This window comes from Neolamprologus brichardi, chromosome 17 (genome assembly GCF_056152115.1).
Source record: "Neolamprologus brichardi isolate AB-2024 chromosome 17, ASM5615211v1, whole genome shotgun sequence".
NCBI classification, from domain to species: Eukaryota; Metazoa; Chordata; class Actinopteri; order Cichliformes; family Cichlidae; genus Neolamprologus; species Neolamprologus brichardi.
The window spans coordinates 14,090,735-14,107,467 of record NC_142120.1 but is presented as its reverse complement, the minus strand read 5'-3'; the positions used below and the strand labels follow the sequence as shown (position 1 = coordinate 14,107,467).

The 16,733-nt window shown below is 39.3% G+C and overlaps 1 protein-coding gene across 4 annotated transcripts in view; it reads left to right on the top strand.

Annotated features, from left to right (window-relative positions):
- anks1b (ankyrin repeat and sterile alpha motif domain containing 1B) overlaps nt 1-16,733 on the top strand; it is a 271,727-nt gene that overhangs the window by 80,609 nt on the left and 174,385 nt on the right. For all 4 annotated transcript variants that reach the window (XM_006780780.3, XM_006780779.3, XM_035906771.2 and 1 more), the window contains exon 4: nt 14,813-14,965. In XM_006780780.3, coding sequence (XP_006780843.2) covers nt 14,813-14,965 — 153 coding nt within the window. The remainder of the gene's footprint in view (nt 1-14,812; nt 14,966-16,733) is intronic.

The window sequence follows — 16,733 nt, the reverse complement described above, 5'->3', positions numbered from 1 at the left end:
GTTTTTGTACTCGTTTGCCCTAAAAGAAAATCCTTCGTAAACCAATGTTGCTTTTGTACAAATGTTTTAAGGATTAAATTATTACTTGGAGCCAAATAGTGTTTGAATAGTGAGACTTTCTTCCCTTTTTTGCAATACTAACACGGTGCCAAAACAGCTAAGGATGCACTCGGTAAGCAAACATCCCTCCTGATAAAAAGCGCGTGTCCTTCAAAGGAGCACTGGATCTAAACTGGAGGTGGAAAATCTGTCTGCTGTGTTGTGAAACTGTCTGGTGGTTGAACTATAAGCGAGTGAGTGGGGATACTCTTGCAAAAAAAAAAGAAAGAAAAGTTGTGGCTATCATGGCAGGTCCAGTTTCCGCTAATGTGCCTTTCTCTGACAATGCAATTAGAAGAAGCATGTCAGATAATGTGGGCGATATTTTGCACAGGTGTGAATAAAGGTGTGTCTTGACATTTTTGCTTGTCCTTAACTAAACTGAGACTTGCTTGTGTCTATAAATAAAGTTGCTCATTACCGTTATCTCCTGCTACCTTTTCCACACTCCTGTCATCATTTGTGACTTTATGTAAGAAAATGAGCCCACAAGTTGAGTTTGTAGTTCAGTTTAAATCTGCTGCGCTGCACTGTAAATGTGCTGTGTCGGTGTGATTGCATTTTTTTCCCTAATGAAATTCTGATATTTGTCAAACAATTTAAAATCACATGAGTAGTCATGAGTATTTTACTAGTGAATATTGTGAAATATACATTTTTGAAGTAAGACTGCAAAAAAATATTCGTTCAGTATACTAGGCAGCAAGAAGGTTCTGGGTTTGAATCCAGCGGTCTCTCTCTGTGTGGAGTTCACATGTTCTTGCTGTGCCTGTGGAGGTTCTCTCCGGGAATCCCGGGTTCTCCGCAGGCCAGAAGCATGAATGTTGGGTTAACTGGCAATTAAAAATCAGCAATAGTTGTGGATGTGTGTGTGAGTGGATGTGTGTCCCTCCGTGTTAGCCCTGTGATAAACTGGCGACCAGTGGCCAGTAGGCCTTTCACCCCATGGTAGCTGGGATCCTGTGACCCTGAATTTGATAACAGAAAGAAAATGAACAAACGTTTCTTGGTGTATATTGATAAATATTTAGGGACAGAAAATGCAAATGTGTTTTATAATCGTACAGAATATTTCCAGTTTATCTTTAAAAAAACCCCGTAACATTTTACCTGAGAGGTAGCAAGCTGTCATACACTTCTAATTTAAGAGCGCTCTCATTTCACTAGCTGGGCCCACGTCCTCATTTTAGGTTTGACAGCGTTTTAGTAGGTAAAAGTGAATGCTTTGACATGAATTGAGCTGCGGTTTGGGGAAGGCCTCGAGGCGTGGTCCCGCTCCTGAAATTCCGATACATAATCTCCAATTAATCATCTAATTACACTGATCATCTTTCTCTGTAACACTCTTCATTCGCTATATCTCACTTTGATGCTTGTCATCAGCTTCCATCCTCCTCTGTGTGTAATAAGCTGTTACATTAAAAACGATAAACACACTATGCTCCCACTTTTATGAACACTGTTATGTTAGCCTGCTCTTTAGTGTCCTTAAAGGTGTTAGTTTTCTCCTAAGCACTCAGGTTTGCAAACACTGAAAACTGAAAATGTGGTACTTGGGCATTTTTTATTTGTGTATTTTATATATATTTATATTTTATATGCATGCTGCATGTTTGTACAGTATTCTTGTTGTTATATCACCGCCAGGGTACAGCTGTTTTTAGGTTGCAAGCATAAATCAGTGGGTAAGATTTATTTAGTGTTGGTGTGTTTGCGATGCCTAAGCTCCATATTTCCCCGCTGTCTGTCGTGTCTGCAGTACAGAGCAGGGCTTGCATACATTAGTCAGTGTGATGTAGCGAGTCTCACGCGCACTCACACCCATCATCAAGACGTACAGCAGCAAGCCATTGGCTGCACATTACCCCATTCTCAATAATATTACTCTGCCCACACACACACCATTACTCGTGTCAGAGGTTGAGTATTTATGTGTGCGAGTGCTTAGTTTTATAGGCTCGCTCTGGTGCCACAGTATTTGCCTTAATATGATCTTTTTTTCTTACAGGAGAAAGGGAAACTCAACATTTGTGCTTGCTTTTGTGCACAAAGTGACAAATGGTGACAGGAGTGTGTGGAAAAGGTAGCAGGAGAGAACTGCAATGAGTGCGAAAGGTCCTGAGAGTGTAAAGAAAGAGATGGGAGGTTGACAAAAATCGAGCTAGGGGAAGTTTGTGGGCCAGTTCCACTTTGCAGCGAGCAGAAGATTATTAGCAGAAGATTAAGGTTAGTGGGTGTTATTAGTTGGCGGTAAACCAGTTCCAGCCCACTGTTTATTGTCTAATTGGTCCCAGTAGTTCCCATTCGCAGCTGCTTTTGTTTATTGCGGGAGCGTGTGCGCACGAGAGAGGTGGAAGCCGCCTGACTGGAGGAGATGATTATACATGCTGTGTTCGTGCGTGTTTATGCGTGTATGTGTGAAAGACAGTGAGACAGTGATTGATGGCGAGAGATTGTTTGTTTGCTCAAAGCTTGCACTCGGATTGCAAGGCCAAATGCATGTTTTGACGACTAACACGTGGCTGTTTGTGATCTCTTTCTCCCACTGAGACTGACTCAGATCAACGGCTGGGTGAATGAATAGAAGACAAGTCAGGAGTTTAATTTCATTTTATTTTGTTTGGTTTTTATGATAGAAAAGGAAAGAGTAAGGACCAGGTGTTACACCTGGCTTGTTCGGGACATTTTAACGGGGTCAACAATGCCAAAATACACATCGCTAAATCAAAGAATAGATGCAATTAACCGAAAAGTCCAAGGAGAAACTAGTTGCCTGAAAGGCGAGAGGGAGAATATTGTCAGTGGAAATCTCGTATACAGCCAGGCCGGTGAAAAGGTGCTCCATGAGGTACAGTACTGTGCAAAAGTCTTGAGCTTGCCGCTATTTGGGGGCAGGGATAGCTCAGTAGGTAGAGTGGTGGCCCCATGATCGGAAGGTCGGGGGTTCGACTCCACTGAACGGTTACCCTGAGGTACCCCTGAGCAAGGTACCGTCCCTACACACTGCTCCCCGGGCGCTGCATTGGTGGCTGCCCACTGCTTCATTGGGTGAATGGGTTAAATGCAGAGGAGCAATTTCCCTATGGGGACTAACACACACACACACATGTATTTGTTTGTATTCTTCTTCCAAGCAGACTTTCTTGTAATCTTTTAAAAGCGATCTCAGGCAATAGTTCTTTCTGAATCATTCAAAGTTTTTCTTTTGACATTTTCATTCATTGTCAATCTTGGAAGAGACTTGCAAACCTGACGATTATTAGAGGTAGGTTTTTTTTGTTTGTTTGTTAACTCCACTTAACACTGACCTATGAATCATTCAAGTATAACACGCAACCTAACAACTTAGACCAATTTCAAATTGTACTTTGCTACTAGCAGCCTGTCGCAAAATGTATTTATAATTTATAATTTATTCCTGCTTTTTTCAGTCAAATCTACAAAAGAAAGCTAAAGATAACACAGTTTGACAGGCATAAAATCTTACTTATGCACCATCAAAACAAGGCAATTTCCAAAGAGCTATAAATGAAAAAAATTGAGCCAGTAGTGTTGGCAAACCTGTCAAAAGTGATGGAATTATGAACACCATCTGGAAAGCATCTAATTGGCAACAGCTTCATTTTTCAGCATGACAATGATCCCAAACACACAAACACTGCAGTAAAAACATACCTGGATAGAAACGCACAATGGACTGGCCTCCCCAGGGTACTGATCTCGACATTTTAGAAGCAGGATGGGATCATCTAGTCAGAGAATGGAACCAAAGGCTGCGAATAACCAGAGGAGAGCTTTCATGTTTTCCAAGAAGTATTCCCAAAGACTGCTTAAAGAAATTACAAGGAAGCTTGTCTGAAAGACTTCAGGCTGTGCTGAAGAACAAAGGTGTTCAAAGCACATATTTACTTTTAAGCTTGTTAGAATTGTTAAAGCTGTGTTTTTGCCTGTATTTCCATGTATGTTTGCACACATTTCAATACATCAAGGAAGCTCTTCCGATTCTTTAAATGCACATCGGGAAGATGAGAAGTGGGAAGAGTGGGGATTTCTTGATGACCTAAGAGTGAAGCATCAAACCAGTAGTAGGAGGATCTTACTGTATATGGATGTCTTTAAAAAACGTATCCATGCTGCACCTTTACATGTGAGGCAGTTAATTCTCATAGTCTTCACACTGTGGATGGAAAATCAGCCGCATGCAGTGTAAAGCATGATCCCACATCCTGTGTGTGATGAATCTAGTTATCATAACTAGTGTGTTGGGAACATACACGGAGCAAAAGCAGGTATGTGTTGTGGAAATAACATTAATGCAGGTAAAAAAAATGATCCAAGGAATCATGCAAAAACACTGATCTGTACATAAATTACAAGCTTTAAATTAACTGCTGATAATTATTTTAACAATTTTAAATATCTAATGACTGTATTTAAGTTTTATAGGCCTAAAAGAGATTTTCATAATTGCCTATCTATAAAAGATAAGCTGCTGTAAAGCTCTGAAATTGAAAGGTCATTTCAGTGGGTTTTACATGTGGTACAGCTTTCATTTCATTTTCACCTTTCATTTATTTAATAGGGTTGTGATTAACACTAAACTGTATTTAAAAACCAGATCTAAAGGCTGCAAGCTTCAGCTCCAGCCATTTGAAATATGCTGTAAAGAATGATGGCAGTGAACAAAGCCAGTACAGACTCATGGCCTATGAATTGGTGCACTCTGCATGAGCCGGTAAGAAAACAGATACCACCACATTTTTAAAAACAGTAATCAATGTTGCATATTTTTGTAGAAAGTTCTATAATTCTATCATATATTGGACCTTGACAGCCCGGCAGCCCCAGCCTGAAACAAGCATTTTTACAGTAGCTCCTTTCCTTTGCCTATAAGCCACCTTTCTTCTGATTGACTGCCTATGCCTCTGTCTGTGTCTGTGCTCACAGCTGGAGCTGTGCACCCAGGATGACCATAGCGATATTCCCTCTCTCTTACATCACACAGAACCAAGAGCAGAAAAAATATGCATATATTTCTACATTACCCTGAAGCCTGAGGTTTTGGCTTCAGTCTGTTTTGAAGGTTGTAAATATCAAAATAGGATGTGACTGGGTTTAACAACATTTTATTTTCCTAATCGGCGAGCACAAAACTCCTCTCCAAACTGTTGTAGTATTGCTGTATTGTTGATGAAACGTGAGGGAAATTTGAACAGTTACTGACCAATTCTGACACTTTTTACTCCAACGTACCTGCACAGATAAAAGCTAGCCTGTAAATTTTGCTAGGTGTGTATCCTTACAGTAGTTGTCCTGCAGATTTGCCCACTGATGGAGAACAGATGTGGTTTGTGTGCGTGGGAACCAGCACAGAACCGTGTTGGCTACTTTCTCTGTGTGGGACCTTTGGACTCATCAGTTTAGGGTTATCCTGTGCGTACACTGTGTACTGTATGCGTGTGGGTGACTGAGTATGTCAACTATGTGTCGCTGTAGGAATGTGTTCTTCTTCAATAACAGGAGGATGTAGGGTTATTCTATCCTGTCTCCTCTCCATTTTTCCCCCCCTCATCGTTCTTCTTTTCCTGCTCTCTTTGTCCTCCCAGAGGAGACACTGAGCAAGATCACAAGAGAGGCAGGCCTCTCACCAGCAAGAACTTCTGAAGGCTTAAAGACTGTGTGAACTGAGGCAAATGTTACAGGTCACGAGGCCATTTTCCTGCTGTGTGTTTCCATGAGAGTGCTTCTGTGTTTGTGTCTATTCGGTCTTGGTAACTCGATGTCCGGTCATGCACACATGCTGCTTCCACACAAGAAAATGAAACCATATGCGTCTTGATGATCAACTTGAGAACACATGCTACTACTGCTGCGACAAACCGCCCTGGGAAAGTCCTCGGCCACTGAGATGCCCACTGCTGCCAAGACACACACTGAGCCACAGGTCGCTTTCTCATGAGTAATCTCTTAAAAAACTATATGTTACTGTATATCATATGTTTTTAAAAGCCTGACTCCCTGCCCGCAGTGGGATTCCTAATTGAAGTTCAGCAAAAGTAAACTGATTCATCTCTCCATGAATCAAAACAAGCTCTAGCCCTGAGCGATTAAAGCAAGCCAAGAGCAGATTGTGTGCGAGGGTGTTAATTGAGGTGTTATAAAAAAACATTGCAAAGCAGATTTCTAGGATTTCTTTGAGGTCGTCAATTAAGACGTTTAGCTGGGGAACGCTTCAGGGAGGTGAGAGTTTACAATGGCAACCGCAGACCGGCCACCCTGGAGCAGAAGGGCGTTTGGTGTCTAGCTCAAGGACGCTTTAGTTTTAAGGAGATAATTTAGAGATGCCCATGTGTAAGCATTAAAGATCAAGCATACTTCCCCTGGTGTTGCGCAGTCCACTTTGATAATGCCATACATCATGTTTAGTGGGGGTATGAGTTTCAAATATATTAAATGAAGTGTATTTTAATTGCAACTTTGACTGTGGGAAAGTTTGTCTTTTACTCCATCAGTCAAGATGCTCTCAGCTTCTCAGATGTGAGGAGTTGCTGCAGCTCACATCATGACAGTTGCCTTTCATTGCAGATTAAATATCTTTGGGATTTTACTTCTTTATTGCAGAGTGGGCTCTCAGTAATCGTGACGTGCATTTTTCAGTATTTTAATGGAAAACCACAAGTCAGTTTTTCCCCAAGTAATATTAAGAGAGTAATTAATAATGGTTCCAAAACAGTGTGTTGCAAGAAACACTCCTGGCACCATTTACCTCAAAATGTGTTCAGTTGAGTGCTTTTATTTTGGAATTAAATCAGTGTCTGCAGCTGATGCTGCTGTGAATCCTGTGGAAAACCCCAAAGGGTTGTGCGAACGAGTGTGTTTCTTGCCAAAGTGTCTGTGATCAGTCGGTCGGCTGCGAAATGTGGATACTGCAGTCTATTCTGTCTCGCTTCTCATCTTTGTTGTTTCTGGTCTGGTCTCATCCTCTCTGCTATCTTTTGCAATCACTCCACTTGTCCTCACATGTGTTATTAAGTTATTATGTTCACAGTTATTATGGCTCATTTTTTAGAAATTAGTTTCTATACCCAGTTTGACCTATTTAGTGCACAAAAAGGAGAAGAAACAGAAACCACCTATTATCTCTCTCTTATTGTCCTTCAGTCTACCTCTCAGCTCCTACAATATGTTCTTCTGTCTGGATAACAGATTTTATCCACATTTCTCTTTAAAAAGAATTGTTACAGCTGTTGAGTAGGGGTGTAATATATCACTATAGCAATATATTGTTATTTTATTTTGTGACCCAGTTATTAATTTGCTCTGTAAATAGATTCCCTCAGCAATTTGACTCATTTGATTTCAGTGTTCCTAGGATTGTTCAAAAGGAGACATATGTGGACTAAATTCTGGCCAAGGAAGTGTCTGGATATGCTTATGATCTGGAAAGGCCTGTGCAATTGTCCTGTTGAAACAGCTGGGTATACACCTCATCTCTGTACCTCTGTACGGTCAGATTTTCACCAAGAACAATCAGATCAGAGACGGTGCTCTCATTAACTAGCAAGGCTGCTCCGATAGCTTAGACATGCCTGCCAGCATCCAGCATTCTAATATCCCGACCTCAGTCAGTCATGGCGCTGAGTGTAGCTTTTTCTGGGGGAAACCATTGGTTTTGAATTGGTGTTCAGTACACAAATTGTCATCACTGACTAAAACCAATCACCCAGAACTGAAAAGAGCTCACACAGAGATTTTAATAATGCACCGAGAACTGCAAAGATTGAAAATGTATTTCACTTTAACTTAAAAATTGCAGTTCTTTCTCTTTCTTTGTTTCCCTACACCACCACATTTCGAATATGTTGCTACTAGACACCAAATCTTTCTAGAAAAGTCAAATTGAAGTTCTTAGACAATGTATTTTTTTTTTTTTGAATGAACTTGCATGAAAATACTTTTTCCCCATTTTAAAGCTTTATTATCATTTTGACAATTCAATCGATTTGAGTAGTTTCATGGTAAATGCACACATCATGTAATGGAACCAGTGTTGGAAATTTTAACCTATCTCTGAAAAATGTTCTCTGGCCATACTATCACACTTTCAAGCAAATTCAAACTCTCAGAATTTTATGCTGAACTTCAGCTACACTTTTGAAACGCCATATTCCTGAAGTCATTGTAGCAAATATTTGGCCCGAAACATTTGAATGACATAGCTTAAGTAGTTCTCTTTTTATGTAGCTGTGTGAAACTGGCTCCACAGAAAACACTGCAGAGTAAAGCCTTGAAAATGGCCCTGACTTCAACACAAAAATATTTTTTTATGAGCAACTAATAACGGCAGAGATCTGAGATTTTAACGTTTTCCTATCAAGAAATGTATCATTCGTGATGGTCAGGCTGGAAGCATTTGGTTGGAAGACATTGAATGACCCATCAGCCTGAAAAAATCATATCTTAACCAGTGTTGGTCAAGTTTGAAAAAACTAATCAGTAACTAATTACTGATTACTTCCCCAAAAAAGTAATCGCGTTACTTTACTGATTACTTATTTTCAAAAGTAATTAATTACTTAGTTACTTTTTAAAAACACGATTTACAACCTGAATAGGTAATAAAGCGATAGCTCTTTCAGCCCAATTCTACTTTTTCTGCATAATCCATCATATAAAATGTAATCAAATGGAAAAGTCTCTTTTTTTTAACTTGTTTTATCAGTTTTAATCTTTTAACTTTATGCATCAAGTAAAAATTTAATTATATGCAACATTCTTTGACTTGAAGAAATTAGTTTAACATTTAAACCTATTTTCTGCACATTCCAGCACATAAAATAAAAATATTTTTGTGTTTACACTCAGTCTTTCAAATAGATGCAAGTAAAACACAGCAGAAAATAAATAAAGTCAAAGACTAGCGGTCCTTTTGCTCTATTTTCACCTGTAAAGCAGGCGGAGGTGTGCTCTGGTGCAGGTGTGCCGCAGCGGTCAGTGGAAGAATCCGCGAGTTTCTCTGTGAATTTCCCATTACGTCGTTGCGCACTCGGTGCTTGTTTAGGGGTTTTTTTTTTCGCTGTAAAAAGAAGTTTTCTTCCCACGCACAACGGACACTAATGTTTTTGTCACTTTTTATGGAATCAAACTCAAAGTAAGGTCAGTACTTCCACGCTTTAAACGCTGCAGCTCATACTCTCTCCGTACTCGATATATTATCCATTGTTGATCTGCACACAGCTGTTGTCACATACGTCGCACTCGCTTACGTCACCGTCATGAGACATTCTCGCAAAAAAAATCACGGTTTTAGTAATGCAGTAACACAGCGTTCCTACAGGAAGTAACTGTAATCTCATTACCGTTTTTGCAATAGTAATCCCTTACTTTACTCGTTACTTTAAAAAGTAATCAGATTAACGCGTTACTGCCCATCTCTGATCTTAACCTTAAATATCTCATATCTTAAAAGTTATTGATTTGAACAGCTCGTAAATATAATCTAAAAGCTGTTTTTCTTTATTTTTCAAAACACAAACCTGAGACCCTCCATTTGGTGCGTTTAGGTGACATCAAAAGACAACACTCTCCCTGAACAGGCAATGCACAAGTTCTAATAACAGAAGATAAGAGGGAGTAGCAGAGACATTCACCTTGTATGCCTCGTCTTTTTTCATTCCTCATTTACCCCGCTCTCCCCGGGCGGCGAGCTGAGCTGCTTGGATTATGCGATGCTGTAACATAGACGGAGCTCATCCTGCATATCAGTCCATCAGCATTAACGCAGTGCATGTTCAAACAAATACCTCTGCTCTTCCTCCGCTGTGGTTTCATTTCAGGCCTGGCCTCGCTGATAAGGCTTGCTTATTTGCATGGATGTTGCTGTTTGGTCCCAGGGAGATGAACTGCGAGAGCACTGATAGAGTGCACCATGGGAAGCTGTGCGTGTATGTGTGTAGGTATCATTCTGTGAGCAAAAGTTGATTCTTTGTGTCCTTCACTTAAAGAATGCAGAAGATGCGCCGCATATAATCAATATATATGAGAATAAATCCTGCTTTAAAGAGTAATAAAACCTTATAGTTGTCATGGTAGAGTGAGCTTTATCAAGCCAGTGCTTCATTACTGTGTGAGCATTAATATCAGCTGCATATGCTGCTGAAAGAAAGGCTGTGACACAATCATTTGTATGGGCATGTCAATAATGTGCTGCCATGCCTGTTGATGCGGCATTAGTAGACGGCTGTTGCTCAGAGCCCAATCAGCAACAATGCACTTGAGTGCTAGATGGTATCGGAAAGCTGTCAGAGCAGCGTAATAGGAATATATGGCCACTCCGAGAACACAGAGGCAGGATCTTTTTTTCCTCCGCCTGCTGCTCTCTCGCCACATCTCGGGCTCTATCGCTCTTGTCTTGTCACTCTGAGTCTCTGCTCATGTTTTAGTCCCTCTTCTTTCTGTCAGGAAATTGCATTTTTCCTATCTTAAGCAGCGTGCGTGAGGCACGGCGGTTTGGAATGACAAAGCTTCATTGTCCATTTAAGGCCGCAGAGACGGAATAGGCCACAGGCGGCAGCAGCAACGTCTGCAATCTTTATCCCAGTGGTTATCACATCCATGTCATCAGTGTGTGATGCTGCTTCTTCATTACTTTCTGATGCTTGTTTTGTGTTGAATATGAAGATATCATCCTTATCACTGTTGCTAAAACCATAACTTGCTACCCCGTTTGGTTTTCTTGAAAATAAACTAAAGTATACTAACCAGACACTTTATTAGGTCCACTTGGATAGTACTGGATTGGAACCCCATTTATCTTCAGAATGGCTTAATTCTTAATGACATAGATTCAGCTTTTTTTGGGTACATGGGTACACTATGGTTGGACGTGGTCAACAGCAATATTTAAGTAAGCGGGCCCAGTATACTTTCTGTTTTTCAGACCAGTCTATATAAACTCTAGAGAAGGCTGTCATGGCTAAATACATTGACTCCTGTGTGATTGGCTGATTAGATTTTTGTGTCAATGAGCACTAACAAAGTGGCTGGTGAGTGTAAAGTTTACACAATCCACGTTTTAAATTCTAACACATGGTGGTTCTTTCTACACTCGCCATTTGCAGAAGTTGATATTCCAGTATTGGACACTGAGATGTTCCAATAATAAAGTATTCTATGAAGGAGAGTGCCACCACTCTCTCACCTTTACCGTTTATAAAGTCATGTTGTGTTTGATCTTTAATGAAAGAATGGCTCTGTCTCCAGACGTTGCTTTGTAATTGGACACTTAATAATATCGGGACCAAATGATTGTGCTGCGTTTTTGGTTATTTGGGACCTGGTAGAAGTTTATGAAGTCAGGATATGCAGTTGATTAGATAAGCTGAAACTCAAATTATCCATCAGGGAGACTGAGTCACTCCAAGTTGAATATTCACACAGTAACCAAGCAAATGGAATTTATTAAATACAACTCTGGCACCAATTATACCAGTATATTGTAATGAATGTGAATTACAGAGCGCCTGAGTGTGTGATTATTGTTCTTACAGTACAGTGGATCTGCAATCAGAACTGCTCTGGAAGGTTCCACTCGGCCATGAATGGAGGGGTGTGAAGTCCACAGGGGAAAATGCATGGATCTGATTGGCTAAGGAGAAGGGAAAGCTCTAAATCACACAGTGGTGTTCTTTTGCTGCTACAGCGCGTGCGTGTGTGTCTTCACGGGGTTTTCTTACCCTCTGTTATTTGCAGATACAGTATCTCTTCATCTCGCTCTCATACACTTCTCAGAGGCATAAATGAAAGTATAGAAAGTCATGAGAGGGAGGCGAGAGCGGGGGTGACTCTGGCTCTGGGGTTCAAGTGAGTTAGAAAAAGCCACGAGATGAGATCTGAGCAGTGGAGTGTGGCCGTTGTGTTTTGGACTTTCATCATGGAAATATTAGAGGTGAATTGGATGATGAAAACATTTAATGAAATAACGTAAGAAGACAGGGAAATATCAATTACAAAAACGATTCACACAACAGTTATTATTATTTCATGTTTGGAGTGTGTTGTTTTCAACTGGTGATAAAAAGCTGGTTTTTAAAGAACATCTTGATAATCACGCTTGATTGCCTTTTCATGTTACAGCATTCTTTCACGTTTTGTTTGCCTTTCTCTGTCCAATCAGCAGCCAGTGACATTTCTGTCTCATTGATTTGATTTTCCGTTAAAACGGAAGTTCGAGTAATTATTTCTAAGGGCTTTGAGCTAAATGTGTTTGCAGTTATTTAAGAAGTAAAGTTCACTTGCTTTTTATTAATTGTGCTTACTGCAGTAAAGCATGTTGGAGCTACACTCTATGTGTGATATTATAAACAGAAACCTAAATGCAGATCACTTTGCATGCACAATTCATATATCTGAAATATACGGGGGCCAGATTAGTCATTGTTAAGTAAATGAATCCTATTTTCCCTAAGGGGCTCCCTACAACCAAGGGTTCAGGGTCTGACAGGGGTCCCTAGCCATTAAGGAAACGGCCGCATTCTCCCAGAACAGAACACATGAGAAACTCCCGTGATCCCATGGTTGAAGTGTTGAAAAGGACACTGTCTGGTGTAAAGGAACCTGCATCCCTATGTGTCTGGAGGACTTACAGCTGGCCTCGTTTTTTTCCACCTTTCCAAATGGATCATAAATCAAAATGATTTCTTTCATAGTTCCTAGATAGAAGCTCTTGAAATTTTGAATATACGCCTGTTTGCATGTGAGGACTCACCTGTAGTGATGAACTTTACATATGTTTAGTTCCTTTTCTATTTTTTTTCTCTATTTTTTGGTTTTATGGCACCCATATTTTATGGTTTAGTTTCAAAAACACAAATCCTTCATAGCCAAGCCTGAGCTAAAAATAACACAATAGCCAGACTTAATTAGGTATCTGAATAATGTGTAAACAGGCAACAGGACATACTGATGATGCTAATGTTTTACAGTATAGTAATGTCACATTATATATATATATATATATATATATATATATATATATATATATATATATATATATATATATATATATATATATATATATATATATATATATATATTTTAATTCAGTTACATTCAAAAGTGTCAAGATAAGCAAAAGTAGACAAAACATATATACATTTGTATGCTGTACTGAGATAAAAGCAAATTGTTATTATTTTGTGTGTGTGTGTGATTTGCTGATACTATTTTTCCTGATTCTGATTTCGCAGCATATGCGAATAGAAATAAACTTTTTTTCAATGCAAACCACTGTTTTCATAACAGAGATGATTAAACTTGACAATTTCCCACAAACTGCTGTAAGTTACAGGATCTTCTCTGACTTAAACTGTAAACAGTGATCTGCTACTGGAAAGGGGTACAAATGTTGAATTAACAGTAAGTTGCTGTTCACCCACCTTTACCTCACATATTTAATCTTGTCGAACAAAAGCAGGTGCAGCAGACTTATATACCAAAACAAAATGTCAGCTACTGTCAGATACATTTTTCCAGTGCGATAATAAATTTACCAGAAAAAAAGACATTGATGCTTTTTATATATTATTTCTCGTAACTGCTCATCCCGAGGCTGCTGGCTTGTGGCAGGCCCTTGCATCAGCCCGGGTTGAGAACACTGGAATTTGGCTTATTTTGTTCCCTACCCAGTCAATCAGTGCAATTCAAGACTGGAATTCCAAACATTGCCCTTTTCTCTCTTGACAGGAATGTTCAGGAATCCAGAACAAACAAACAAACAAACAAAAAGCTTGCACAGTGTTATCTAAGAACCCCCCCCCCCAGCAAAACTGAGCACGCCATCTGACAAACAAATGTGCTAATGAATGTATTCTAACGGCGCACATGAACTGAGGCCCCATTTTAGTTATTTCAAATCCAAATCAAATCCAGATACTTTTTAAAACACTTACCTACATATTTGCATCTACTTTAATCAGATCACATTTGATGGCCAAAATACATGATGAGGCAAAGTGTAATTAACTGACAGTTTTGAGGGAACATTTTGAGAAATTATTTTACAGAAGTAAATGTTTTGAGGTGAGAAATGTGATGCATTAAGGATTTTTAAAATGTGTATTAACTGTGGAGCTTGATTAATTGGCAGTGAGGTGATATAAAGCTAAAAACATCCAAGTACATAACAGCATATAATGCGTTTAATCATTGAAAGGCACCGTTGCTTCTGTTACACAGACAGGACACCATAGATTTCTCCTAGCAGGTCTCTCAATCCTGATAGCCTTTTGGAATTTGTACATGCAGAATGATATAGTACTTGAGATATGTGTTTCATATGTGTAGCGGAAATCTCTGCAGTAAAATGTAGCTTCCCCATATCACTGGGCCAATAAATAAAGCTAACTGCTCCTTCCTCCTCCTTCCTCTCTTCCCTTATATCTCAATCGTTTCACCCACATGTCCCCTACTTATAAATCACCACCTTCTTATATCTTATATTGCAATCAAACTTACATTCCATTTTCCTAACCTTATCTCTCTCAAAATTTCATCACCTTTCTCATCACTTCCCTGGATCTCGCCATGTTTCTATGGCTCACTTCACTTCGTGTCTCTGACTCTTTATTATTCCAATAATTCCTAAGTTCACTACCCCCCACCTTCCCTCAACTTCACTCTTTTCAATATCCATTTTTTTTGTGTTCTTCCACAGAACCACGAGAAGGAAACTGCACTCCACTGTGCAGCCCAGTATGGACACTCTGAGGTGGTTTCAGTACTGCTGCAGGAGCTGACTGACCCCACCATGAGAAACAGCCGACAGGAGAGTCCTCTAGACTTGGCAGCACTGTACGGCCGACTGCAGGTCTGTGAGAATATCGGATCAATGAAAACATCATTACTTGACGCTAGGAAAAACGAGAAGGGAAGCACTGCTTTGAATCTTTTAGTTTTAGTTTGAGCCAATAAGTCAACTCAGTGCATTTAGCCACGTAGCAAGACAACCTGCTGAAGTTCAAACTGAGCATCAGAAGTGATTTTACAGTCTTTGAATGTGACATGGTTGTTGGTGCCTGATGGGCTGGCCTGAGTATTTCAGAAACTGCTGATCTGCTGGGATTTTCCAACACAACCCCCTCCAGAGTAGAAAAGGAGAAAATATCTAGTGAACAGCAGTTCTGGGTTAAAATGTCTTGTTGATGTCAGAGGTAAGGAATGTTTCCTTCACCGTGTTGAATCTGTGCGTTGAAGAGTTACTGCAGTTCTGAAGGCAAAAGGGTGTCCAACTCAGTACCAGCAAGATGTAACTAATAAAGTGGCTGATGAGTGTAATTTGAGAAAAAAAAAATTTCAAAGACAAAGGGATTTTTTTTGAATCCAACATACAATACAAGACAGTTGGAACTGTTAGATAGAAAAGGTCCAAGCATTTCCATAATAATATATCTATGTATGTATATGTGTGTGTGTGTGTGTGTGTATATATATATATGTATATATGTGTGTGTGTATATATATATATGTATATATATGTGTATATATATATATATATATATATGTATGTGTGTATATATATATGTGTATATATACACATACATATATATATATATATATATATGTATGTGTGTATATATATATGTGTATATATACACATACATATATATATGTATGTATATATGTATGTATATATATGTATATATATATATATATGTATATATATATATATATATATATATATATATATGTATATGTGTATATATATATGTGTGTGTGTGTGTGTGTATGTATGTATGTATATACTAGGGGTGCAACGATACACAAAATTCACGGTTTGGTTTGGTTCGATATTTTTTCGATACAAAAAATGTTCATGCCTTTTTAATTTGTCATTTATTAAAATTATAAATATATATTTAAACTCAAAAGTACAGTTTTTAAATTTAATGTTGGGCTGAAACAACAAAGTAATAAAAAAATAAATCTATCTGATCAAGAAATCACTCATCTTTGGAAAAGAGAGTTTATTACAGAGAAATGGCTCTTTCCAAAATAAAAGCTATACTATACGCTTCTTCTGGGCTATATTCTCAGCAGCATATTAAACATATCAGGTCCCCATAAGGAGAATCATGTGCTAACGGCTATCTAAATGACTCGGGTAAAGTTTGTAGCATGCGTGCTTGTTGTTTTTCTCTGCTTCCACTTGTCTTTGCACTAGGATGATGTCGGAGTAAATGTGCAGTCATATTCGTTGTGTTCCCACTAGTGCCGTCAGCGTTAATCTCGTTGAAATGACGTTAACGCCACAACACGGCAAATCTCCGTTAACAAGCTACCGCGGATCGCCCCGTGCGTGGGGCTGAACGGCCAACACATTAACGAGCAAACTGCGCTAACACACTAGTTCCCACCAATGTAATTGAGCATTGCTGGCACATCCAACATACTGTTTTACTTTAGTCCATGACGCGCTTACCTTCAGGGTCATACGTCACATGAAAACCAAAATAGTTCCAAACGCCACATCTGAATGAGGGTGGGGGAGGTTCAATTTGCCATGTTGTAAGGAGAGCTTAACTTCTGTCTCGCTAGCTTGCCCTGCGCTCAGTGAATCTGCGTTTGACTACTCCGCC